This window comes from Peromyscus leucopus, chromosome X (genome assembly GCF_004664715.2).
Source record: "Peromyscus leucopus breed LL Stock chromosome X, UCI_PerLeu_2.1, whole genome shotgun sequence".
NCBI classification, from domain to species: Eukaryota; Metazoa; Chordata; class Mammalia; order Rodentia; family Cricetidae; genus Peromyscus; species Peromyscus leucopus.
Genome location: NC_051083.1, coordinates 12868576 through 12893611, shown reverse-complemented (window position 1 = coordinate 12893611; position 25036 = coordinate 12868576). Strand labels below are relative to the sequence as shown.

Here is a 25036-nt window from a genome sequence, read left to right as displayed (position 1 = left end):
CTTCCCTGTAGAGAGGGAGGCTTGGTCTATGCAGCTCAGGAAGCTGCCCTCTTTCTCCAATGGCAACCCCAGAGTCAGTCTTTTCAGCCCAAAGAAGACCTCTTGGCCTGCTGCTTCCAAACCCCGTGTGGCCTTCCTGCTCTGTGCCCTCGCAAGCAGGATCCTGGTAAGACAGTCCTTTACTTGGTTTCCCAAGGAAGAAGGATGAATGTGTGGGCTCAGCGCCCACCCCACCCACCCCAACCTCGGGAACCACACATACCAGTGTTCTTTGCAGGCATTCCTTTTCCCAAACTTGCTTCCAGCTGCTGCTGTTCTACCGTTAGGCTGGGGAGCACTCTGCCTGAACTATGGGCTGTCTGGGACCTCTGGGTAAAGGGAAAACGTCCAGGGTCTGCTGTTGTTTTGGGCATGATAAACCTGTGAAGCTATAGGATGCCTTGACTTGGGGGTCAGCCATGGCTTCTCTTCCGCTAGTCCCAGTCCTGACTAGTTTTCTTTCTTTCTTCCTTCCTTTCTTCCTTCCTTCCTTCCTTTCTTTTTCTTTCTTTCTTTCTTTCTTTCTTTCTTTCTTTCTTTCTTTCTTTCTTTCTTTCTTTCTTTCTTTCTTTTTCTTTCCTTCCTCCCTTCCTCCCTTCCTCCCTCTCTCTCTCCCTCCCTCCCTCCCTCCCTCCCTCCTTTCTTTCTTTCTTTCTTTCTTTCTTTCTTTCTTTCTTTCTTTCTTTCTTTCTTTCTTTCTTTCTTTCTTTCCTTCTGTGGAGGGGAGTGGCTGTAGTTTGAGACAGGGTTTACTGTGCAACTGCGCTGTTTTGGAACTCGCTTTGTAGACCAGGCTGGCCTTGAACTCACAGAGATCCGCCTGAGTGCTGGGATTAAAGCAGCACCACGCCCAGCACACTGATTAGTTCTTTCAAGGCAGGATCTTCCAAGCTTCTTTCCCTTGCCCTGTGTGGGCCCTCAAACCTTCTTCCTTTGATGCTCAAACTCTTCCTAGTCCAGATAAACATGTAAGGCACATCCACCTCTCACTCAGCCTCTCCCTCCTCTTACTTCACAACCTGTCCCTCTGGGAGCAAAGGATCACCTTCCACCTCTCACTCTAGGCCTTTCACATGGTCCAGCACCATATTGGAAACTGTGGATGCAAAATACACACACACACACACACACACACACACACACACACACACACACACGAGAATGAACAAAGAATAAATCAATAAGCAAAATGTAAATAATTTAAATAAATAATGTGTGTGTGTGTGTGTGTGTGTGTGTGTGTGTGTGTGTGTGTGTATGAGCATTGGGATTCAGAGGGCAACTTGCAGGAATTCCTTTTCTCCTTCATCCCATAAGTCCCAGGAATCAAATTCAGGTCATCAAACTTAACAGCAAGTACCTTTATCCACTAAGCAACAGCTATGTACTGAAATATTCCACCCTGCAGGAAAGCTCCTTAAGAAAGAAGGTAAATGACTCAAAATAACTTCAGGAAGTCCCTGAAACTGACCAAATTCACTAGGCCCCTCCCTCCCATAAGTAAACAATAAAGACTGTTGAAGTCACTCTCAGACAAGCCAAGCAGGAAGAAGACTCTGAGACCAGACCAGTTGCCTAGAAGAAGCAGAAACCAACTGAACTGCCTGGAAAAGGTTTAGACCAATTGTGAGTCACTGGGAAAGGGCATTCTCCAGTCTGTTGAGCTACATGCAAGCTGCGCAATGTGCTCCAGGTTTTATGAGCTCTCATTCTTGATGGGGTGGGCTTTGGTGCAGCGGCTGTCTTTGAATCATTCCTGCTCCTGTAAAGTAACCCCTCATCCATACTCCTGTGAGGAACCACCAGTTGAATGAACACATTGGTTCACCAAGTTGGACTGTGCTGGTATGCTTTGGTCAGTCATAGGTTCCTTATCTCTGGTGAACAGACATATGTGTTGCATCTCCCCGGGAAATGTCTGGTCATACAACAGCCATCATTTACTTATTTTGACAAGGTCTCACTATGTGGCTCTGGCTGGCTTGCAACTCTAACTCACTATGTAGAGCATGGAGACCTGCCTAATTTACCAGCATTGGGATTAAAGGAATGCACAGCCATGCCAGGACTTTAACTAATTAATTAATTCGATTTTTCAATGTTTATTTTATGAGTATTCTGTCTGCACGTGTGTATGTGCACCACATGCATGCTTGGTGCCTATGGAGGCCAGAAAAGGGTATCAGATTCTCCGGACCTAGAGTTACAGACAGTTGTGAGCCACCATGTGGGTGATGGAAAATGAACCTGGGTCCTTTGGAGGAACACCAGTGCTCTTAACTGCTGAACCATCTCTCCAGTCCCAGGCCTTTTCTTATTTTTGAAACTGAGTATCATGTATCCCAGGCTAGCTTTGAACTCAATATGTAACTGAGGATGGCCTTGAACTTCTGATGCTCCTTCATCTCTGAAGTGCTGAGATTATAGGCAGGCTTCACACATCACACCCAGTTAATTATTATGATGATGATTTTTACATTTATTGTGTGTGTGCCTGTAAACTTGTCAGGGAACAACTTTCAGGAGCTAGTTCTATCCTTCCACCCTGTGGGCCCCACGGACTGAACTCAGGCCATCAGGCTTGGTGACAGGCACTTTTACCTGCTTAGCCATCTCGCTGGCCCCACACACCTGATTTCTGTGGTGCTGGGGATTGAACCCATAGCTTTGTGTGCTAGGCAAGCACTCACCAACTGAGCTACAGTCCAAAACCCGAAATATGTGATTTTGATTGATCATTGAGGCCAGACTGTGATCATGTCTCATATCTTTGAGTATTAATATATACTATTTATTATCAAAATATTAACATCTGATGCATAATATGGATCCAAAAGGGAGAAACAATATCCTCCAATTTCTCTTTGCTATTGTTTTTCTCCTAGTACACTTTTCTTTCTTTTTTTAAAGTAGCATACATTGTCCTGATACGATTTTGTCTCACAAATGGGCAGAGATTTGACTTTCATTAACAATCATTTTTTTGTGATAGTATTTCCATCAGGCAGGTTTTCCTTAAACACAGAAAACATGTATTGCACAAACTGTTGAAGCAATGTTCTGTTGTATTGTTTTGTATTCAGAAATCCAAATGAATTCACCCACAGTCCCTTACTGTAGTGCATTAAAGAGCTTTTATATTTCCACGTTCGCTTTCCACCCCCTCCTAATCCACTGTTTGAAAAACAGAGGCGAAATTAGCCATTTTCAAATGAACACTTCAGTAGCATTAGTATATTGACACTGTCACACAAACACCACTTCTCTCTCGTTCCAGAACATTTTCACCTCCCCAAATTACACCCTCTTCCATTAAGTTGTTGCTCTTCAGTCCCCTTTCTCACAGCCAACCCACCTGATCCTCATTTCAAAAAATTCCTCTTTTCATTGCAAAATATGTTGAGTATAAAATTTACCGGTTTAGTTTGGGTTTTTCTGTTTTGAGACTGGCTCTTCTCATGTAGGTCCAGGGTGGCTTGGAACGTGTACTGATCCTCTGACCTCTGCCTCCCTAGTGCTGGGACCACAGATATGCATCAACGCACCAGGCCTGCATTCGGTAGTTCTGTGCACACACATTATATGCCCATCATCATGTGCACATCACTCCATCCATCTACAGTACTTTCTCATTTTTTTCTAACTGAAACTCTGTCCTCATTCACCATTAATACCTCTTTGCCCTTCCCCCTGCCCCTGGCCCCTGGCCACTCCCACTCTACCTTCTGAATTATGAATTTGCCTGCCCTGGGTCCTCATATGAGTGGGACCATGTAGTATCTGTCCTTTTTGTCTGGCTCACTTTACTTAACATAATGTCCTCAAAGCTCAACAAGGTAGCATGTATTAGAACTCCCCCCAACTCAGAAAAAGAGATGTTTATTGTGTGGGCACACATGTGTGTGCCACAGCATGATGTGTGAAGCTCAGAGGACAACTTTTAGGAGTTGGTTTTCTCCTGTCCCATGTGGGTCTCAGGGATCTAATGCCAGTCATTAGGCGTGGTGGCCAGTGTTTTCCCCACTGAGTCGTCTCTCCAGCAGGACTTCCTTCTTTAGTAAAGCTGACTAATATTCCATTAGTCATGGAGTATTAATTACATGGTTACATGGTTGCACTACGTTTTATTTATCCATTCATCTGCTAGTAGACACTTGGGTTGCTTCCACCTGTGGGTGATTGTGAATGATCTGCCGGTCAGTTTTTATTTTGTCTTTTTGTGGGTTTTTTTTTTTTTTGGACACAATTTCACACTGTAGCTCAAGCTGGTCTAGAACTCACTATGTAGCCCAGCCTGGCCTTGACTTCATGGCAACCCTCCTGCCTCAGCCTCCCAAGCACTGGTATTATAGATATGAAACACCATGTCTGGCTGATAGACTGTTTTTTCTTTCTTTCTTCTTTTCTTTTTGATGGGGTCTCACTATGTAGCTCTGGCTGGCCTCGAACTCACAGAGATCTGTCTTCCTCCACCTCTGAGTGCTGGGATTAAAGGTGTGCGCCACCATGTCCCACCCTAGTCTTCCCTTTTCATAGCTGTGCCAGCACGGATGGCAGTCTGGAAATGTGAGCTCCCATTTGAAAGTCGCAGCATATCCTACCTAGTTCCCGCTTGCCATGTGGTCTCTACAAGCCTTCTTCTCAACAATCCTGAAGCAGTCCATCAGAGAGCAGTGCAGAGGCCGCATTCAGAAAACCCGCTTGAGTGTCTGGGGAGGCGGCCGGCCGCTCTGAACCCACAGTGCAGATACCCCTGGCCGTTCTTCCTCTGACTCCCTCCTCTCCCACTGCTCATAAAACTTTCAGAAAGCCACAGGGCACAACTGTGTCCTGAAAACAAATATCAGGGAGCCGAAAGACAGAAGAGTGTCGAAAGACAGAAGAGTGTCTCTGAGGCTGAGTGCTGGAAAGGGGGTGGGGGCGGGGTGGGAGGCAGAAGAAAGGGACAGAAAAGCAGAAGTGAATTCCGATGGTTGTCCTCAACTCCAGCTAACACCAGGGAGGCCAGCGTCCATATTTCTACCTTCACTTAGATGTAGCCAGCATCCCTGTGTAGGATTGCACTGACTTCAGCACCTGGCAAGTGATAGAAGCAGCATTTTTTTCAGACAACAGTGAGCAAAAGAGACGTAATGGCTTAGTTAGTCCTGTGATTTCTAGCTCCTCAGAATGCTGAGGCAGGAAGATTATGTTTAGGCCTGTCTGGACTACAGAACAAAGTCAAGGCCAACTTAAGAAACCTAGCAAGATTGTCTCAAAACAAGACATAAAATAATAATAATATTAATAATAATAATAACATAAAATAATAATAATAATAACAACAACAACAATAATAAAATGAAATGAAAGAAGGCAGCTCGGCGGTGGTAGCGCACACCTTTAATCCAAGCACTCAGGAGGCAGAGGCAGGTGGATCTCTGTGAGTTCGAGGCCAGCCTGGGCTACAGAGCAAGATCCAGGACAGCCAGGGCCACACAGAGAGACACTGTCTTGGAAATTAAAGAGGAAGGGAGGGAGGGAGGGAGGAGGACGAGGAGCATAGTCTTGTATATATAAGGTATATATATGTATATGTATATATAAGGTTCTACGTTCAATTTCCCAGTCCCGAAACCCAGATCAAACAAACAAACAAACAAACAAAAATCTACTTTTATGGGCTAATCTCTCTCTCTCTCTCTGTGTCACACACACACACACACACACACACACACACACACACACACTCCATAAGCATAAACAAAACCAAACCTCACAAAAGCGTCTCTGCTTTAGAGGACACCAGGACTCCCCGGGTGCCTGATCTGGAGGCAGGGCTTTGTGCGGCTCTGCTGTGTTCACAGCCTCTATGCCCCCTTCTCCTTCCCAGACTCATGGGAAGCAACAAAGCAGCTTGATTATGCTGCCTTTGAAAACTTTGAACTAGGCAGGTTCAGTATCTGGTGCAAAAATCCCTTTTCCTCCTTTCAGGGCTGAAAGAGCTTCCCTGTGCAGCCTGGTTTTAAAACCCTCATGCCAAGCATGGAAAATTCTATAAATACCAAATGCAAACGTGGAATTTAACCTTTAATTATTCTAGCCTCCAGCTCAACCTCCCCATTCCACCATTTTCTCTCTGCTTGCATACCCTCTTTCAACTCTGTCTGAAGGTTGATCAACATGAAAGAAAGAAAGAAAGAAAGAAAGAAAGAAAGAAAGAAAGAAAGAAAGAAAGAAAGAAAGAAAGAAAGAAAGAAAGAAAGAAAGAAAGGAATCTTTTCAGGAAGATTTCCCTGCACCCGAAGAATAGAAATTGTCAATGTGGGTGTGACCATTGGAGAAATGCTCATTTGTTGGCCTGGACACTGGTGTCTGGGTGTTACCCAATTTGATGGCTACAACAAGCAAAAGCTCCCATGGACCAGGTAAGCCTGTCTATTCTGACATCTTTATTTCTATCCAGATCGTCTCCTGGATGAATTTGTTCTAGGGACCTTTACTCTACTCTGTATTGCTACATAATAAACCACCCGTCCAAACCATGTCTGGAAACACATCAATTATTCCCAATGTGCTTTAGTTTGCTCCCAGCCTGGGCAAAGCCTCTGTGCCTTCTATAAGGCATCTCGGGGGGGGTAGCTTTAAAAAGAGGGGGCTCATGGACCAGTGAAATAGTTCAGTGGGCAGGGGGGCACCTGATGCCAAGTCTGATTCTCCAGGCCCCGCTTGGTGGAAGGAAAGAGAACCAGCTTCCACAGGTTGTTTTTTGACTGCCACACATTTTATGTCCACACACCCAGAGAGATGAAATTTAAAATGATGGGGCTAGCCATGTGCGGCAGGCAGCACATGCTTTTAATCTTAGCACTTGGGAGGCAGAGGCAGGAGGATCTCTGTGAATTTGAGGAAACCCGATCTCCGTAGGGAGCTTCAGGAAAGCCAGGACTATATAGAGTCCTGATCTCAAAACTAGTAATAATAACAAAAATCTTTTTAAAAAGCCACATAGCTTCCTTCACCTCTAGTATTGACTGGGGCAGTCATGAAGCTGGACCAGGTTCAAGTGCGGTGGATGTAGAGCTCACCACTGGAAGTGGTATTGTCCGTGGTTTATCATCGCATCGTCAGAACCTGTGGGAGGGGAGATAGTGTGGTGATCCTCTTTGTTGGCTGGAGGTTCTGTGATAGGATGGGGTTGCTTAATCAACTTCTGTCCCACAGTTCTAAAGGCCGCAAGTCCAAGGTGCTGGCGGCGATGGCGTCTGTGAGGTCTCTGCTTCTGCCTTGCAGACAGTTGGCAGCCTTCTTCCTGTGCCCTCTCTTGGCCTTTCCCCCATCACCCCTGTGGTGTGCATTCCCTTTGGTTTTCGTTTTGTTTTGAGATAGAGTCACACATAGTCCAGGCTGGCCTTGAGCTCCCTATGTTGCCAAGGATAACCAACTCTTTATCTTCCTACTTCTACCTCTCAAGAGCTGGGATCATAGAAATGCCCACCAAGGTCAGTCCTCTCTTTTTAACAAGGTCAACAGTCCCACAGCTATAGGTCTCCAGCTTCACAGCCAGACTGAACTGCACTTATGGCCTTGTAGTCTCCATTTTCAAACGCAGTCAGGCACATTGTCAGTGCAGGCTCCGATCACCAACAAGGAATTTGGGGATGACAAAATTCAGTTCAAAAACAAGGAACTTCTTTGGAGAATGCAGTCTCAGGCTGGGGAGATGGCTTAGAGAGGAGAACTTGCTGTACAAGTTGAGAACCTGAGTTCAAATCCCCAGAACCTTGGTAAAAATTCATGTGTAGCCATGTGTGCCAGTAACCCCAGCACTGTGGTAGGGGGGAGAGATGGCACTTTCTGGCCACCAACCAGCCTAGCTCCAGGTTTAGTGAGAGACCCTGTCTCAAGGGAATAAGGCAGGATACTCAATGTCCACGTTTGGACTCTATGTGCATATGATACCTGTGGTGGAGAATGCAGTACCCTGTAATCCTCCAGCCTCCTCTGTCTGTGTCTCTCAGGTTGAATCTCCCGGTGCAGAGGTCAATCAGGTTGCCGGGAGTGTTTTGAGTCGGTCTCACAGTTAGAGATAGTGTGCACAGAAGATGCCAGCTTGCCCTGGCTCTCTTCCACTCTGTCTGCATCCCTTCTTCTCACTGCAGCCCTGCCCAGCCACAGTCATCACAGACCTGGGCCAGAGCACCGGAGGCCTCTCTCAACTCTCCAGGAAGGGCAGGCTGGTGACTTAGATCTGCTAACTCCTGCTCTTGGATCCTCTGTGGTTGGGGAAGGAGTTACTTGTACACCAGTCCCTTGCTCCATAAAACTCATGAACAATGCTCAGTGTGTGAGCCCTGACTGGTCCAATCCTTCTCATCCTCTCTGCTCAGTTCCTCTGCAGGAATTCCCAGGTATGGGAGTGTTGTGGAATATTAGTTAAAGATGTGTTACATTCTTTTATGCTCTGGAACATTTGTTTAATGATGCAAAGATGTGCTACATTCTTTTATGTTGCATTTGTTTAACTCTGTGAAGCTATGTTACTGTGCCTGTCTAAAATACCCGATTGGTCTAATAAAGAGCTGAATGGTCAATAACTAGGCAGGAGAAAGGATAGGTGGGGGTGGCAGCCAGAGAGAATAAATCGGAGGAGAAATCTGGGAAGAGGAGATTGAGGAGCAAGGAGAGGAGGACTCCAGGGGCCAGCCACTCAGCTATACCTCAAGCCACGGAATAAGAAGTAAAGAAAGGTATAGAGAAAGATAAAAGCCCAGAGGCAAAAGATAGATGGGATAATTGAACTTAATAAAAGCTGGCTAGAAATAAGCCAAGCTAAGGGTGGGCATTTATAAAAGAGAGAGAGAGAGAGAGAGAGAGAGAGAGAGAGAGAGAGAGAGAGAGAGAAAAGAGAGAGAGAGAGAGAGAGAGAGAGAGAGAGAGAGAGAGAGAGAATAAGCCTCCATTTAGTTATTTGGGAGCTGGATGGCAGGCCCTTGCAAAGAGTAAAAAAGATTAAAAAAATACAGCTACATGGGAGGCTCCCTATGAATGTGATGATTCTTCACACTGCATATCAGGGTTGACCAGGGCGCTCCCTCCATCTTTGAATGACACAGTTGCCCAACACTTGAGCAGCACTGGAAAATCCTGGAGGAAAGGACCAGCGTCACAGGACTGCACCTTATTCCCTGCATAGGTTCTGCCTGACCTCCTTGGGTGGTGGCCCAGATCCTCAAAAGAGGACAATACATGTGCCTGGCAGGCTATGAGTCCACCACAAGCATCCAGACTCTGCTCTAGGGAGGAAACTATCTTTCCCAGAGTGCAAGGAGTGGTCAGGATTCCTTGAAGCCAGGTGGTCATAGCCTGGCCACTGAGTGTCTGGTGTCGGGAGCAGGACTCTCCAACAGACGATAAGGAAGCGGTGCAGAGAGCAGCTTCGGGCTCAGACTGGGATGTGGCCCACAGGCTCCACCGTGCTGCTGGGCTCCTGTATCAGGAAACGGAAATGGCATGCTATTTTTAGAACTTTCTGAAGCCTCCGGACAGAGAGCAGCACCTTCGCTCCCTCTGTGTGGGCCCCGGGGGTGCCTCCACCACCCCCCTGTGCCTTACTCCCGGCTCCATAGGGTACTTTTTAAGCTTCCCACTAACACGTGTCCTTACTTTTCCTATGACATCATTTCTCCCCTCAAACTTTAGGAGCAGCTTGAAGACAAAAGACACCAAAGAGCCTGTGGCTCCTCACAGTGTGCTTCTAGGGGATGAGTCTTTCGTAACTGTAATACTTCCTCAAGACAACAGTTCAGACAAGTTACTGCATCCGCTTGGCATGGTGACCTCACCTTCAAATGTTCTCCACCCCAACAGCAAAGTAGTCTTACACCCTCTTTGCTACACGTGTACTGTCAGTCCTTCTTGCAATGGACTATATATTTATGGATTCAATCAAGCAACCTTGGATAAAATAGATTGAGTAAAAAAAAAAAAAAAAGCGCCCATACTCAACATATAGAGATTTTTTTTCTTGCCATCATTCTCTAAAGAACATAGTATAACAACCTTTTACATATTATTTTCATTGTTTTAGGTGCGGCAAGTATCCTAGAGGAACTTTGAATAGATGGAGACTGTGTAAAGGTGCCATGGAAACATGACACACTTTATACAAGGGACTTAAGCATCCAGGGATTTTGGTGTCTACAAGAGGTCCTGGAGCCTTATTCCTCAGCTATTGGAGAGTATTCTATTTATTCATACTATATATGAAAAGTTGCAGTCAAACTTTCTCGGCAGATTTTCCTTGGACCGCCAGCCAACAAATAATGACACAGAGACTTATTAATTATGAAAGCTTGGCTTTTTAGCTTAGGCTTGTTCCCAACTAGCTCTTATAACTTAATTAACTTGCTTTTATTAATCTACATTCTGCCACGTGGCTTTTTACCTCTCTTCCATTCTGTATGTCTGACTCCCTCCGTGTCTCTGCCGCTCTTCTTCCCAGAGTTCCCCTCTCTCCCCAGAAACCCCTCCTATTCTCTCCTGCCTGGCTATTGGCCATTCCGCTCTTTATTAAACCAGTCAGAAGGCACCTAGGCAGAGACACATCTTTACAGTGTACAAAAGGATTACTTCATAACAAAAAGTATTTGGATTACAGCAATGGATGTCTTCTGCTATAGCATGCAGGAAAACACGTGTTCGTTGTTTGTTTTAAGACAGGGTCTCTCTGTAGTGACTGTCCTAGAACTCACTCTGTAGAATAGGCTGGCCTCGTCAAATTTGGAGATCTGCTGCCTCTGCCTCCCGAGTGCTGGGGTTAAAGGTGTGCTCTTTGTTAACAATAGAGGTTGGTCTTATTAATTTGCAATAGGTTGCTCAACAATGAAAGGCACTGGCTGCTCTTCCTGAGGACCAAGATTAGGTTCCCAGCACCCACAGAGCGGCTCACAACTGTAACTCCAGTCCTAGGGGATCTCACTCCATTTTCTGGCCCCCTTGAGGACCAGGCAGTCACATGGTGCCCAAAAATACATGTAAGACCAAACTCCCATATACATAAAATAAATCAATTTTTGAGAAAAAGTTTAACATGTACACCTTGTCACAGCTGGTAACAGCCCTTGCGGTTCACGAGTGTGACTTGATGGAGCTCTCAGGTGACTGAAACTGGGTCTGCTGCCTGTGTCTCTCTTGCCTTTCTTGGCACCCCTGCTTCTGCCATGTTTCTGGAGAACTCTGGTAAGGCCCTTGGCCCATTTTGTGAGGATTAGTTTAGTTAGAAGTTATCACCTACAAATCTACTCAACATAGTACTGGAAGCAGCCATTTGCTGAACGTGGAAAAATCGTGAGAGGAGATTCTATCAATACCAGAACTTGGGCAAGGGCCTTAACAGGATTCCTCATCGGCCACACTAGATGCTGAGTGCTGGCATTCAGCTTCAATAAGGGACCAGAGGCATTTGCATGGTTCGGATTGATGACATAGTAGTTTGCAGTTCCTTTGGGGGGGTTATTTTTTATTTATTTGTTTGTTTTGTTTTGTTTTCCAAGACAGAGTTTCTCTGTGTAGCCCTGGCTGTCCTGGAACTCACTCTATAGACCAGGCTGGCCTTGAACTCAGAGATCTTCCTGCTTCTGCTCCCAAAGTGCTGGGATTGAAAGCATGCACTGCCACCTCCCAGCTTCTGCAGTTTTAATAATGCTTCATAAGAAACACACTAAAGCTCAAATGCTCACAACTACAGACGCCTTCTGCCCTTGCTGCATTCAGGAAGGGCCGTGATTTGGCTCATCTTGGCCAGGCTTGGCAATGTCTGGCTGTGGGGTGGCAGGCTTAGCTCCTGATGCCCAAGAAGATAAATCATACCACAGCATGTGCTTAAAATGCCTCTGCCTGCTCCTGCAGCTCGAGTGTCAGCTCAGTGGTCCAGAGCGCTGCTGTGGAAGGGGACCCTGTTCAGCTTAGTTCCCAGCACCCATGTCTACAGTCTCACAACCACCCTTTAACTGCAGCTCCAGGGCATCTGATACCCTCTTCTGGCCTCCTAGGGTGCCCGTGCTCATGTACACACATATGCACACACACACACACACACACACACACACACACAGAGAGAGAGAGAGAGAGAGAGAGAGAGAGAGAGAGAGAGAGAGATTTTTTAATACCTGCTCAATAAGCCAAGTCTGCCAGTGTTCCACAAGACACATTATCAAGGCCAACTGCGTTGAGGGGGTGGGGTGGTAATTCCTACCCAGAGTGAGGTCACCACAGAGCCACAGGACAAAGGGTGGCATTCTCTCCCAGCTGAGTAAAACATCTGGTTCCATAAGTCAGCTGAGCACAGTAATACAGACGAGAGTTCTGAAGTGGGGACCTTCTCTTTCCACTGCATTAGTTCAGTAGCGCTCCTGGGACGAAGTACACAGCTTGGCTGAAGGTTGGTTTCTTACAGCGGCTCAGAGAGAAGGTCTGTCCTAGGCCTCTCCTTGGCTTGTAGATGGCTCCATCCTCCTGTCTCTAACTGCCTTCTCTTCTCTCTATGCACATCTGTGTCCACCTTTCCCCTTACGATAAGGACACCAGTCAGACTGGATGTGGGCTCAGCCTATTTAATGTTTTAACTCCATTTCTTCTTTAAAGTCTTAATCCCGGTGACATAGTGTGAGCTACCCATCAGGGGTAGGACTGGAGCATCTCTCTCTCTCTCTCTCTCTCTCTCTCTCTCTCTCTCTCCTCTCTCCCTCTCTCTCCCCCCCCGCCCCTCTCCCTCCCCGTGGGAGCCCATTTTCAGGCTTTACCCAGCAGGTCTGCATAGAGAGGATGATTGGACCACGGGCCTGAGTGCAGGTGTCTGAGATGGTCTGCACTTGGCTCTGCTGGGGGGAGGTCTTTTGCTCCACCCCTTGGCATTCCTTTCAATATCCTCTGGCACAGGCAGTCAAGGCTGGATGGATTAGGATCCAGACCCTCTAGTGGCTATCCTGTATTTTCTGTTTCTCTCCCTTCTGTCCTTTAACTAATATTTCTTGCTGCTCCTACTCAAGAGTACTCTGGGGAAATGTGGGGGTGGTGGGTAGCCCCTCCACACCTCCCTCCCCCCTTTCTCTCACGTGTGTGTGTGTAGGATAGTTCGCATTATCTCCAGAGGATTATTTCGTGGGGCAGCACATGCAGCTCAGTTGATAGAGTGCTTTCTTAGCATGCACAAAGACCTGGTGTAATCCTTAGCACTCTACAGACTTGGGGTGGTGACTCACCTGGAACCTCAACCCTTGGGATAAGGAGGCAGGAGGATCAGAAGTTCAAGGTCATCTTCTATAACACATTAAGTCCGAGGCTAGCCTGGACTGCAAGAGAACCTGCCACAAAATTTAAAGAAATGTTTTATGTACTGGTGAGGTGTATGTTCCGTACTTCAGAGACTTTTTGGCATAAAGATCAGTGAAGAATCTTCTCTTGACCTCACTCTCTGAGCTACTGGCCATGACAGATGTCTTTCCCCTGTGTTGAACAGAGGCCAAAGCCCCAAATTTGAAGAGCACATCGATGATCAAGACCAGCCCTGACCTCCTTGGCCATGCCACCCCCAGCCTTGGGTTACATACCGCTTGGCTCACACTTAGTCAGCCGGCAGGCAAAGCCTATCCCGGTGGCTGAACAGTGTCCTGGAGGCCAAGTCTGCAGCCCCCCGCCCCCCCTTCCTTCTTCAACACATGCGAAGAGAATAGTCTGCCCCTGTTTAATAGGGTGCCGTGTTGGACAGTGTTAGCCAGAAGAGCCTGGGGGAAAGGAGAGACGAAATCCCACTAACAATGCCATGGCACAACCTGCTTTGCTTACACGCTTGCTCACGAACAGGCCTGGAGAAATGCTCGCAGAAGCACAAGCTTATGTTCCAATAAACAGGGCTGAAGGGGCTGGCGTGGAAGCACACAGTAAATCTCTCTCTCACTTTCGAGGAGCCAGTGAGAAAGAAGGCAATTCTCGGAGCAGGCCACCTTGCAAAGCGACTCCCGTTCTTTCCTGACTGATGTGGCCCATATGTGTTCCCTACCGCAGCAGAAACAAGTGGCCTTTGTGCCCTGTCGGCGTTTTCTGTCCTGGCGTAAATTAGGCACACTGCAGCCATTTCATTAAGAAATACATCTCTGATGTGACGTGTCAGGTTTCCAGAGGCAGACAGGAAAGCCTGCTGGAAGCTGGGAACAGCCAGTTCCCCTGACTGCCATGGCGGCTCGTGACCATGAAGAAGAGGAGGAAGAACAAGCCACACAGGAGACACACGACCCCTGCCGCCACTGCTACCTCCCAGTTGGACTAGAATGTGTGTGACAGAACTATCCACAGCTTTGTCGTCTCCCTCCCTACCCCATGCCTGGCACTGGAATCTTGCAGACATCTGGAATTATGATGGGGTAAATGCAGTAAAACACAGATTTCTTTTTGTAGCAATATTCCGATCTCAGACCCAAGAGGACACGGATATTGAGTAATTGACATCCTCGCAATAAACATATTATGGACGTTTATAAACTTGGCCTATCTCTTGGCTGGTTTAGGCTTCTGGTGCGCCTGGGATAGCTTTGATTTTTGAAAGGGCTTAGATAATAGGCAGGCTTTTCCTCTCCTCCAATTTGCAGAGCTATCTGGTAAACACATCTGTGTCAAGTCCTGTTTTGGCTAGCCTGGGACAAACCAAGGGAGCAGCCCCCACCCCTTTATTTTCCTGAGATAAATATCTAAAAAAAAAGCGTTTCTGTGCCCTAACTAGAACTAAGAAGAATGGAAAAATATCACAAGATATTCTGCACACATACTATCCAATCTCCCTTTTATACAGAAGAAATTCAAATGAGTCTCTGCCATTAAAACTTTGATTATCAGAAACTTCGTTTTAATCAGAGATTGCCGTAAACTCTGCGTGCTCAGCTGACTTGTGTATTTAACATTCTTGATATTATATGCTCGTCCAATTATCCAAATTTTTCTTTAACTCAATTTCCCGGGACCTTGTGGTTAATTAATCAAGTTGTAACTTTTTAAAAAAGTGTTATCTCCATATATACTGTGTATGCAGACAGCCAGGCCCCAGAGCCGGGATGATCTTGGGGTCTGTTTTTTCTGACACTTATTTATTTGTTTGTTGATTGTGCATGTGTCTCTGTGTGTTGAGCTCATGTGCATGCCATGGTGCATGGGCAGTGGTCAAGCAACAGCTTGGGGAAGTGGGATCTCTCTTTCTGGCATGTGGCTGGCCTTTGCTAGGGGCCATTTTATTTGTTTGTTTGTTTTTAGGCCCATCTATGGGACGGCACTTTGCTGATGGCAGGGCAAACGAGGGCCTGTGAGAAATTCTTCACTATTTATCCCCACCCTCGGTGCCCAGCTCAAGTAATTGACTTCATTTCATACTGTCTGCTTACATCTCCTCCACACCGTCTTGTGCCACCTGGCCATGGCAGGCAGAGGCCAGTCTGGGGATTTACACCTTGTGGACCACTCAGCAAGATCAGTCGTTGGGAATGTGGATAGCATGGGCAGCACTCCTATGTGAACACAGCGTATCACACAATCCCAGGAATTACCATACTTCCTTACAACACGCACGGTCCCACTGGCTCCTAGCACCCTTGAGAAACTGCACTAATGTATGGACACATACCTCTGACACAGACACGCGTGTATACACAGAATTAAAAATAAAACTAAGCCGGACGGTGGTGGTGCACAACTTTATCTCTGCACTCTGGAGGCAGAGGCAGGTGGATCTCTGAGTTCGAGGCCAGCCTGGTCTACAGAGCGAGATCCAGAACAGCTAGGGCTACATAGGGAACCCCTGTCTCAAAAAAAACCAAACCAAACAAACAAAAATAAATGAATAAATAAAATTAAATAGATCTTTGCAAAAAAAAAAAAAAAAAAAAAAAAAGCATTGTTAAGAAAGTCCATGAGGCAGTGAGATAGCTCGGCGGGTAAAGGCTCGTGCCACCAAGCCTGACAGCCTGAGTTCAGTCCCCGAGCCCCACACAGTAAAAGGTGAGAGGTTTTGCAAATTGTCCTCTAATTTCTATGCTGGCTTGAATGTGCATGCCCCACCTGCCCCCACCCGTCCCCCCAAGAATGTGAAGAAAGGAAGAATGTTTGTGATAGCTTCTAACTGGTTCTGTCCACTAGGAAGTTTGGAGCCCAAGATTATGCTACTGCCGCCGCCACGCTTTACTGATTTCCACAAACCCAACCATCCCAGGTCACGTGTCCACTCAGTCTCCTGTGCGCGTGTCTAGCAAGACCCTCTGCTCTTCCAGCCAAGCTCTTTTCTGCTATAGCAATGCTCTTTCCCCCTTTATCTTCCTACTGAATTCTTGTCCTTTTTTCAAAGCCTCCCTCCAGCCCTATTTCCTCTAAAGAGGCCAGCTGGAAATGATCTCTAGTTCAACTCTTTGAAGTCCCCATTGTCTATAGTACTCATTAGATCCAAAGTAAACACTACCATGGGGTATTTGGTGCTCACTTGCCCTCTCTCCCTCAGCACCCCCCCCCACCTGTCTCTCTCAGAACAAGGACATGGCCTGGCATTTCTGTGCCTCCCAATGGAGACTAACCATGAGACCTGCACCTAATAGGCACTTTATAAATGGCTTGTGGATGGTAATAGTATTTCTTATAGTTCCTGTTCATTGTACACCTACTGTATGCTAGGAACTTTTAAAGATGAGTCTGTTTGAAATCATTTTGTTTTGTATTAGAAAATTTTTCTTTATGTGATAGTTTAAAATATTCTCTTTATAAAAAGTTATAGTTGAATGCATAGGGCTGAGAATGTGGCTCAGTTGATAGAGTGCCTGCCTGACATGCATGAAACCCTGGGTTCTAGCCTTAGAACCAAGGAAAGCAAGTATGGTAGCCTACACCTGTAATCCTAGCATGGAGCGAGTAGAGGCAGAGGAATTAGAAATTTAAGGTCATCCTTGACTATGTACCAGTTCCAGGCTAGCCTAGGCTACATAAAATGCTCTCTCAAAAAATAAATTGAGGGCCAGGCAGTGGTGGTGCACGCCTTTAATCCCAGCACTCGGGAAGCAGAGGCAGGTGGATCTCTGTGAGTTCGAGGTCAGCCTGGACTACCAAGTGAGTTCCAGGAAAGGCACAAAGCTACACAGAGAAACCCTGCCTCGAAAAACCAAAAATAAATAAATAAATAAATAAATAAATAAATAAATAAATAAATAAATAAATAAATAAATTGAGGGCAGGCAAGATAGCTTAGCAGATAAAAGGACTTTGTTGCTGAGCCTGATGACCTGAGTTTAGTTCCCAGAATCCACAAGGTTGGAAGTTGAGAACCAACTCCCAAAAGTTGTCTTCTGACTCCCACACTTACGCCTTGGCACATGCACAGACATACACATATATGATATAGACAAATGTAAAAAAATGTTTTTTGCTAAGTACACAGTGAAAGCCTGTCTTAGCCAGTCCTCTTCATTACCACCTTACCTCTCTAGAGAGCTCCACCCTTAAGAACTTGTTGGCACCTGGTGGTGGCACACGCCTTTAATCCCAGCACTTGGGAGGCAGAGGCAGGTGGATCTCTGTGAGTTCGAGGCCAGCCTGGTCTAGAAAGCAAATTTCAGAACAGCCAGAGCTACACAGGAAAACCCTGTCTTGAAAAAACAAAACAAAACAAAACAAAACAAAAACAACTAGAAAAAAAAAAGAACTTGTTTGGCCTATGAGATTTTTGTCTAATGTTTATATATTCATAAGATACAGCTGCATACAGGTGTTCCATTGTTTCTATTCCAATAAACCCATCACAAGTTAGAAGTATGGTAATTGGAAAACACATTTCCTCTACCCTGCCCACAGCCTGGAACAGTGTCACAGTGACACAGCGTGCCGTAAAATATTGGTTATTGCCCCTCAGTTGGCATCATGGGACTGACTGTGGGGCCACAGCCCACAGATGCTGCTCAGCATCACAGGACAGGATAGAACCCCCTATCACTAGCCCAGGAAAATCTGAATTCAGCACTCCGGGTTTAGTAAAGTCAAAAAATACTGAGGCAGGGCAGGAGAGATGGCTCAGCAGTTCAGCACTGGCTGCTCTTCCAGAGGACCTGGGTTCGATTCCCAGCACCCACATGATGACTCACAACCGTCTGTAACTCAGCAACATGTGAAGAGTTCTCAGCTATATATGTGAATACATGGTGTTGTAGAATATTATTTTAAGACGTGTTACATTTGCTTATGCTATAGAATATTTGTTTAATGATGCAAAGATGTGTTGCATTCTTTTATGTTGCATTTATTTAACTCTGTGAAGCTGTATTACTTTGTTTGTCTAAAATACCTGATGGTCTAATAAAGAGCTGAATGGCCAATAGCAGGGCAGGAGAAAGGATAGGCGGGGCTGGCAGGCAGAGAGGATAAATAGAAGGAGAAATCTGGGGGAAAAGATTAAGGAGCAAGAAGAGAACAAGGAGAGGAAGATGCTAGGGGCCAGCCACCCAGTCACCCAGCCAGCCACAGAGTAAGAGTGAAAGTAAGATATACAGAAGTAAGAAAAGGGGGCTGGAGAGATGGCTCAGCAGGTAAGAGCACTGACTGTTCTTCCAGAGGACCTGGGTTCAGTTCCCAGCACTCACGTGGCAGATCACAACTGTCTGTAACTCCAAGATCTGACACATAAAATAAAAATAATGCCTCAACACAGAAGTAAGAAAAGGAAAAAGCCCAGAGGCAAAAGGTAAAGGGGATAACTTAAGTTAAGGAAAGCTGGCTAGAAACAAACCAAGCTAAGGCCAGGCATTTATAAGGAAGAATAAGCCTCTATGTGTATTTATTTGGGAACTGGGTGGCAGGCCCCCCCAAAGAGCCAAAGAGAAATAAAAGCCAACTACAACATGGTATACACAGCGATTCATTATTTATTTATTTGTTTGTTTATTTATTTTGGTTTTTTGAGGCAGGGTTTCTCTGTAACTCTGGCTGTCCTGGAACTCTCCTTGTAGACCAGACTGGCCTTGAACTCATAGAGATTCACCTGCCTCTGCCTCCCAAGTGCTGGGATTAAAGGCGTGCACCACCACAGCTCCAGCGACAATATCTTTTAATGTATTATTGTTGTTGTTGTTTTATTGTATGTGTATGGGTAATCAGCCTGCATGTTTGTCTGTGCCCACAGAAACCAGAGGACAAGGTCAGATCCCTGGAACTGGAGTTACAGATAGTTGTGAGCCATCCTGTGGGTGCTGGGAATTGAATCCACACCCTCTGGAAGAATAATTAGTGCTCCTAACCACTAAGCCATCTCTCTGGCCCTGATAGCATTATTTGCTACACTTATTTTTTCATGTGTGTATGGACACTCACAGCTATTCCTAGCTGTGCAACATGAGCAAATTAATGAACGTTGCTGGGCCTCAGTCTCTCTGTCTATTAAATGGGGACACCTCACTGGAGGATTGCTTTAAGGATTAAATGAGACATTCAGCACTCAGAATAGCACTTGACAGAGTAACCTCTTCCCCTGCTGCTGTTATTAAAGCTAACCTACTTCTGGAAGCTTCCCAGGGAATCCCTGTGGTCTGCCAGACTAGCATTTGGTGGTAGGGTCACAAGCTGTGGTCCCCAGTGATTCTCAGATTGGGTCATTTTGGAAGGCACCCATCAAACGTCCTGCTCGTGACTGCTTACAAAGCCCCACCTGAATGGAAGCCCTTCCCACTCATCTTCCATGGCAACAGGCAGGCTCTCACCAGTAGACACTTCTCGTAGACTCTGCTTGGAGCACTCCTATTTTGTTCATTTCCTGGGTGTGTGTGTGTGTGTGTGTATGTGGGTGTTTACACACATGTGTAGAAGGGTGTGTGGGGGTCAAAGGTTGATGTATGTCTTCCTCAATCCCTCTTTACCTTATCATTTTAAAGATTTTAAACTATTGATTTACTCATTTATTAACTATAAGTATGTGGGCTTGAATGTGTCACAATATTGCTGGGGCAGTCAGAGAACAACCCGGGAGTAGGTTTCTCCTTCGATTATATGAGTCTGTAGGATCCAATTCAGGTCATCGGGCCCAGTGGCAAGCCGCCTTTACCCATGGAACCATCTTGTTGGCCCATTCACCTTATTTTTTTGAGACAGGGTCTCTCCCTGACCTTGGAGTTTGCTGATTCAGCTAGGCTGCGGAGCCAATGGCTTGCGAGCCTACCCTTTTCGAGTCTCCAATGCTGAGGTTAGAAGGGCACAGTTCGTGCCTGACTTCGTAAGTGAGTGTTGGGGATCTGCAACTGGGCCTCATGTCTGTGCGGCAAGCACTATACCAGCCATGCCATCTCTCTAAGCCCTTCTCTTCCTTTGTGATACTGGGTATGGAACCGAGGGCCTGACACAGGCTAACTGAATGCTCTGCCACTGAGTTATACCTCGGCCCCTGTTGACTGAGGTAGGGTCTCACTTCGGCGTCCGGGTTGCCTATGAACTTGAGATCCTCCTACCTCTTCTTAGCAAGTGCTAAGATTGCAGGCGTGCACGGCCACACCGGCCCAGCTGCTGCTTCGGAAGCCAGTCCTTTCCTTCATGAATGCTGTTGATAGCCACCCAGGTACCCCGGAGCCTGGGCCACTACTGCCTCATCTCCACAGTGACTCTTAGCTTAAGCTTTCTTTATTTAAGCAAGATCACTCCCTGCCTAGGAGAACAGCCGCACCCAGAAAGGAGAACTTGGAGCTGATGTGTCCCTTGGTCCCCATGAGAGATCATTAATCAATGACTGATCCATTTGGGGGTTTAAAGGCCTAGCTCTTTTGTGCCACGCATAGAGACAGTGAGAAGTGTTACCATTCATGCTTTAGAACAGCCCCAAGACACTCAGGTGAGGCTAATGTTCGAAGAATCTAGCTTTCCATGAGCATCTTTCTCCTGCTGACTGGCTTCTGCCCATGCTTATCTTTCCCTTCTGAGGTCCCCACCCCCAACGAATCAGCCGCCCTAGAATCCCTGTCTGGGGCTTTGTTCCCAGGGAACCTGACCCAAGACACTGCTGGTCACCTCAGCCTGCGGTAATAACCCTAGTGGCACGAGGAAGCTGTTACCAAGCCATTCCTTGGCCTGCCGCTCTGTCCCCCACTTAAGTAATTAGTTCTCTCTCAGGGCTTATTTTCTAGCCCTCTAATCAGAAGCTGGCGTCAGAGGGAAAGGATGATAAATGAAACAGGGGTGGTGGCGCAATGTGCAGCTGAGCGAAGCAGTCACCTGGGAGCCAGGGACGGCAGGAAGCACCCTCTCAAGCCCGGCAGTGGAGATCACCCCCTACACACACACACACACACACACACACACACACACACACACACACACACACACGTTCCACCCCCCACCCCACCCCCACCCCCACCCCTGGCTGGAAGCACTAAATTGCTGCATGCCTGCACCCTGAGGTCAAGAGCCTCGATAGCAACCAAATAGCATTCTTCAGCGCCGCTGCTGCAGATGCTGGAAAAGCAGTCTGGCAAGGACCAGTGCACCAGGGAAACAGACTTAAAGCTGTTGCTGCCATTGCGTCCTAGGTACCGCTGGAGGAGGAAAGGCGCTGAGGTGTGTCTGTGATAGGTGCCTGTCCTGGTCTGCTGGGGAAACAAACCATCCTCCAGAAACGGCTCTCGAAGCCCACTGCCTCTTGGTTGAGCTGTTTCTTGATAAATATCTCCTGGCAGACAAGCTTTTGTGTTTCTCTCTGCAGAGTGGCTCCCTGTACACTCCACATAAGCTGTTTCAGAGGCAGGCAATGCTGCTGTCTGGTGCACGCAGGATTTAACTCCCCTTTTCTTCTTTCTTTCTCCTCCCCACAACCCCAGACAGGGTTTCTCTGTGTAACTCTGGCTGTCCTGGAACTCACTCTGTAGACCAGGCTGGCCTCGAACTCACAGAGATCCGCCTGCCTCTGCCTCCCCAGTGCTGGGATTAAAGGCGTGCGCCACCATTGATTGCCTTTCTTAATTCTCCAAAGCGGCCAAGCCATAGCCTGCCTAAGCCAAAGGCTGCAAGTATATGAGAGCTCCAGAGCCAGACTGACTATAGACAGGGTGACTGACGGCAAAGTCTGGAAAGAGGGTGTTAAATACAATGAAGGACACTTCATGTCTCTGTAAAAAAATTCTTAAATAGGTAGGATTCAGAGTGTAGGCCTGTAATCCCTGCAATCAAGAGGATGGGGCAGGAAGATTGCCACAAGTTCAAACTCACTACATAATGAGTTTAAGGCTAGCCTAGACTACATAACAAATTCAAGGGCAGCTTGGGCTACGTAGCAAAACTGTTCCCAACAATCAAAGGCTAGGGGTGCAGCTCAACAATAGAGTACTAGTCTAGCATGCTCAAGGCCTTGGATTTGGTTTCTAGAACTGGATGGTAGGGCATGGGGGACTATAAAAAGCCACGTGTGGTGGTACACATCTGTAATCCAAGCACTCAGGATGTAGAGGCAGGAAGATCACCAGTTCCAGACTAGCTTGCACTGCATAAATGAGACTCTCTCAAACACAGCAAATGGGGGCTGGAGAGCGCTAGAAAGGACTTGGGCTTCGTTCCCAGCGCTCACCCAGCTCACAGCCATCTGTGATTCCAATTCCAGGGAATCCAACAGCAACCCTTTCGGGCCTCCACGGGCACCAGGCATGCAAGGAGTGCACCCAAACGCATACAGGCAAAAACCACACAGTTACATAAAACTATTAATAGTAAAGTAAATGGGCCAGCTCAGTGGGTAAGAGTGCTTGTCACCAAGTCTGATGACCTGAGTCGGATTCCCAGAATCTACATGATAGACAGAGAGAACCAACCACCTTGGGTTATCCTCTTGTGTTTACACTCCCAACTAGGGTTTCAGTGAGTCTTAGCACTAAATCACATGGATGATCTAACCTGCATTCTGTTAACCAGTGATCTCTGGCTCTCTCTCTCTCTCTCTCTCTCTCTCTCTCTCTCTCTCTCTCTCTCTCTCTCTCTCCTCTCCCTCTCTTTCTCCTCCCATTCCCTCCCTCCCTCTCCCTGGCTGCCTGGATCGTCTCTTCCACTGTCTGGCTGTATACTGGTATAGTATATACTCTTGCTATATACCCAGATACTAACATAAACTAGAGCGATCCAGAGCAGCTAAGAACCCGTGTTTCCTCCGTTTCTTTTCTCTGTTTCCCTTTCTCCTTCTCCTCTTCCTCTTCACCCCCCCCATCTTCCTTCCTCTCTTCCATATTTCAAACAGCATCTCTAAAAACTAAAAGGAAGTCCTTTTTAGTGGTTTTTCTTCCTTCCCTTCCTTTTTCCACGGGTGTTTCTATGTAGCCCGGGCCCACCTCAAACTCAGTTCTCCTGTCTCAGATTCCCAAAGTGCTGAGCTTAAAGGGTTAAGAATCAGCTTTAGTGGGGTGAGATGGCTCATGCTTTTAATCCCAGCACTCGGGAGGCAGAAGCAGGTGGATCTCTGTGAGTTCGAGGCCAGCCTGGGCTACAGAGTGAGATCCAGGACAGCCAGGGCTGTTACACAGAGAGACCCTGTCTCGGGAGAAACAAGCAAACAAACAAATAAACAAACAAACAACTTCTTCACCATTGGGAAAACATCAAACCAGTGCAAGCAGCAGGGCCCGGAGGACACGGGACCCAAGATTAGGAGGCCGTGGCAAGGATTCCACCCTGGTTTTAGGGGCTGTGGTTGTGGTCGAGGAAGCCGGGCTCATGGAGGTAAAGCCAAAAACAAGGAGTGGATCCCAGTCACCAAGCGGGCCACCTGGTTAAGGACATGAAGATTAAGTCCCTGGAGGAGATCTACCTGTTCTCCCTCTCCATTAAGGAATTTTAGATTATTGACTTTTTCTTGGGTGCATCCCTAAAGGATGAGGTTCTAAAGATCTTGCCAGTGCAGAAGCAGACTCAGGCTGGCCAGCGGACCAGGTTCAAGAGTCATGTTGGTCTTGGTGTGAAGTGCTCCAAGGAAGTAGCCACTGCCATCCAAGGGGCCAGCACCTTGGCCAAGCTGTCCATTGTCCCTGTGTGGAAAGGCTGGGGGGGGGGGGGGGGACAAGATTGGCAAGCCCCACACTGTCCCGTGCAAAGTGACAGGCCTCTGTAGCTCTGTGTTGGTGCGTCTCATCCCTGCCCCCAGAGACACTGGCATCGTCTCTGCTCCTGTGCCCGAGAACGTGGTCATGATGGCCGGTACTGATGATTGCTACACGTCAGCCAGGGGCTGCACTGCCACCCTGGGCACCTTTGCCAAGGCTACCTATGATACCATCTCTAAGACCTACAGCAGCTATCTGACCCCTGACCTCTGGAAAGAGACTGTGTTCACCAAGTCTCCTCATCAGGAATTCACTGACCATCTTGTGAAAACCCACGCCAGAGTCTCCATTCAGAGGACCCAGGCTGCAGCCGCGGCTACCACATGAGGGTTTTCACACAAGAAAAATAAAGTGAATTAAGTCTGTTAAATAAATAAATAAATAAAAGCAAAGATTCCATTTTTATCTTGAAGGAACCTCTCCCCGTTTGTTTGTTTGTTTTTATGTGCTCCCAGGTTGTCTAGCCTCTAACTCCTGTTTGTGTGGCCTCCTGACTCAGTCTTTGGAGTAGTTGGGACTATAGATGTGGGCACAGTACACAACTTGACCTGTAAGGGACTTGTAGTCAGGGTGAGGACACAGTCCCATAGAGAATCAACTGACGCTCGGAAGCAGCAAGGCAGACAGACGTGGTGAAAGTCTTGTGGACCACAGGCCTTGCCATACAGGGTTTTGTGGAAGTCTGCAGCGGAAGTGACCAGGAAGAGGAGAGGTGGAGACTAGAAGTGTGAAGGAAGGTGCCTGGGTTTCTGGGTATGGTCAGCTTTTACCCTGGTTGTGGTAAAGCCAGAGAAGGGCATGTTTTCCTAGTAGCCAGCCCCGGGCGGAACTTCTGTCATTGGTACATTCCATCTTCAGAAAGCACTGATTCTTAAAAACCTGTCTGT

The 25036-nt window shown here is 47.0% G+C and overlaps 1 protein-coding gene across 1 annotated transcript; it reads left to right on the top strand.

Annotated features, from left to right (window-relative positions):
- Window positions 1–24233: 24233 nt before the first annotated feature.
- LOC114697617 (40S ribosomal protein S2-like) lies at window positions 24234–24476 on the top strand. The gene has a single exon (XM_037198824.1). It carries the CDS (start codon window positions 24234–24236, stop codon window positions 24474–24476), a length of 243 nt encoding a protein of 80 aa, XP_037054719.1.
- Window positions 24477–25036: the final 560 nt, after the last annotated feature.

Excerpts from the sequence above, each read along its gene's own strand:
- LOC114697617 (XM_037198824.1), top strand. The coding sequence starts at position 24,234 with ATGATGGCCGGTACTGATGATTGCTACACGTCAGCCAGGGGCTGCACT.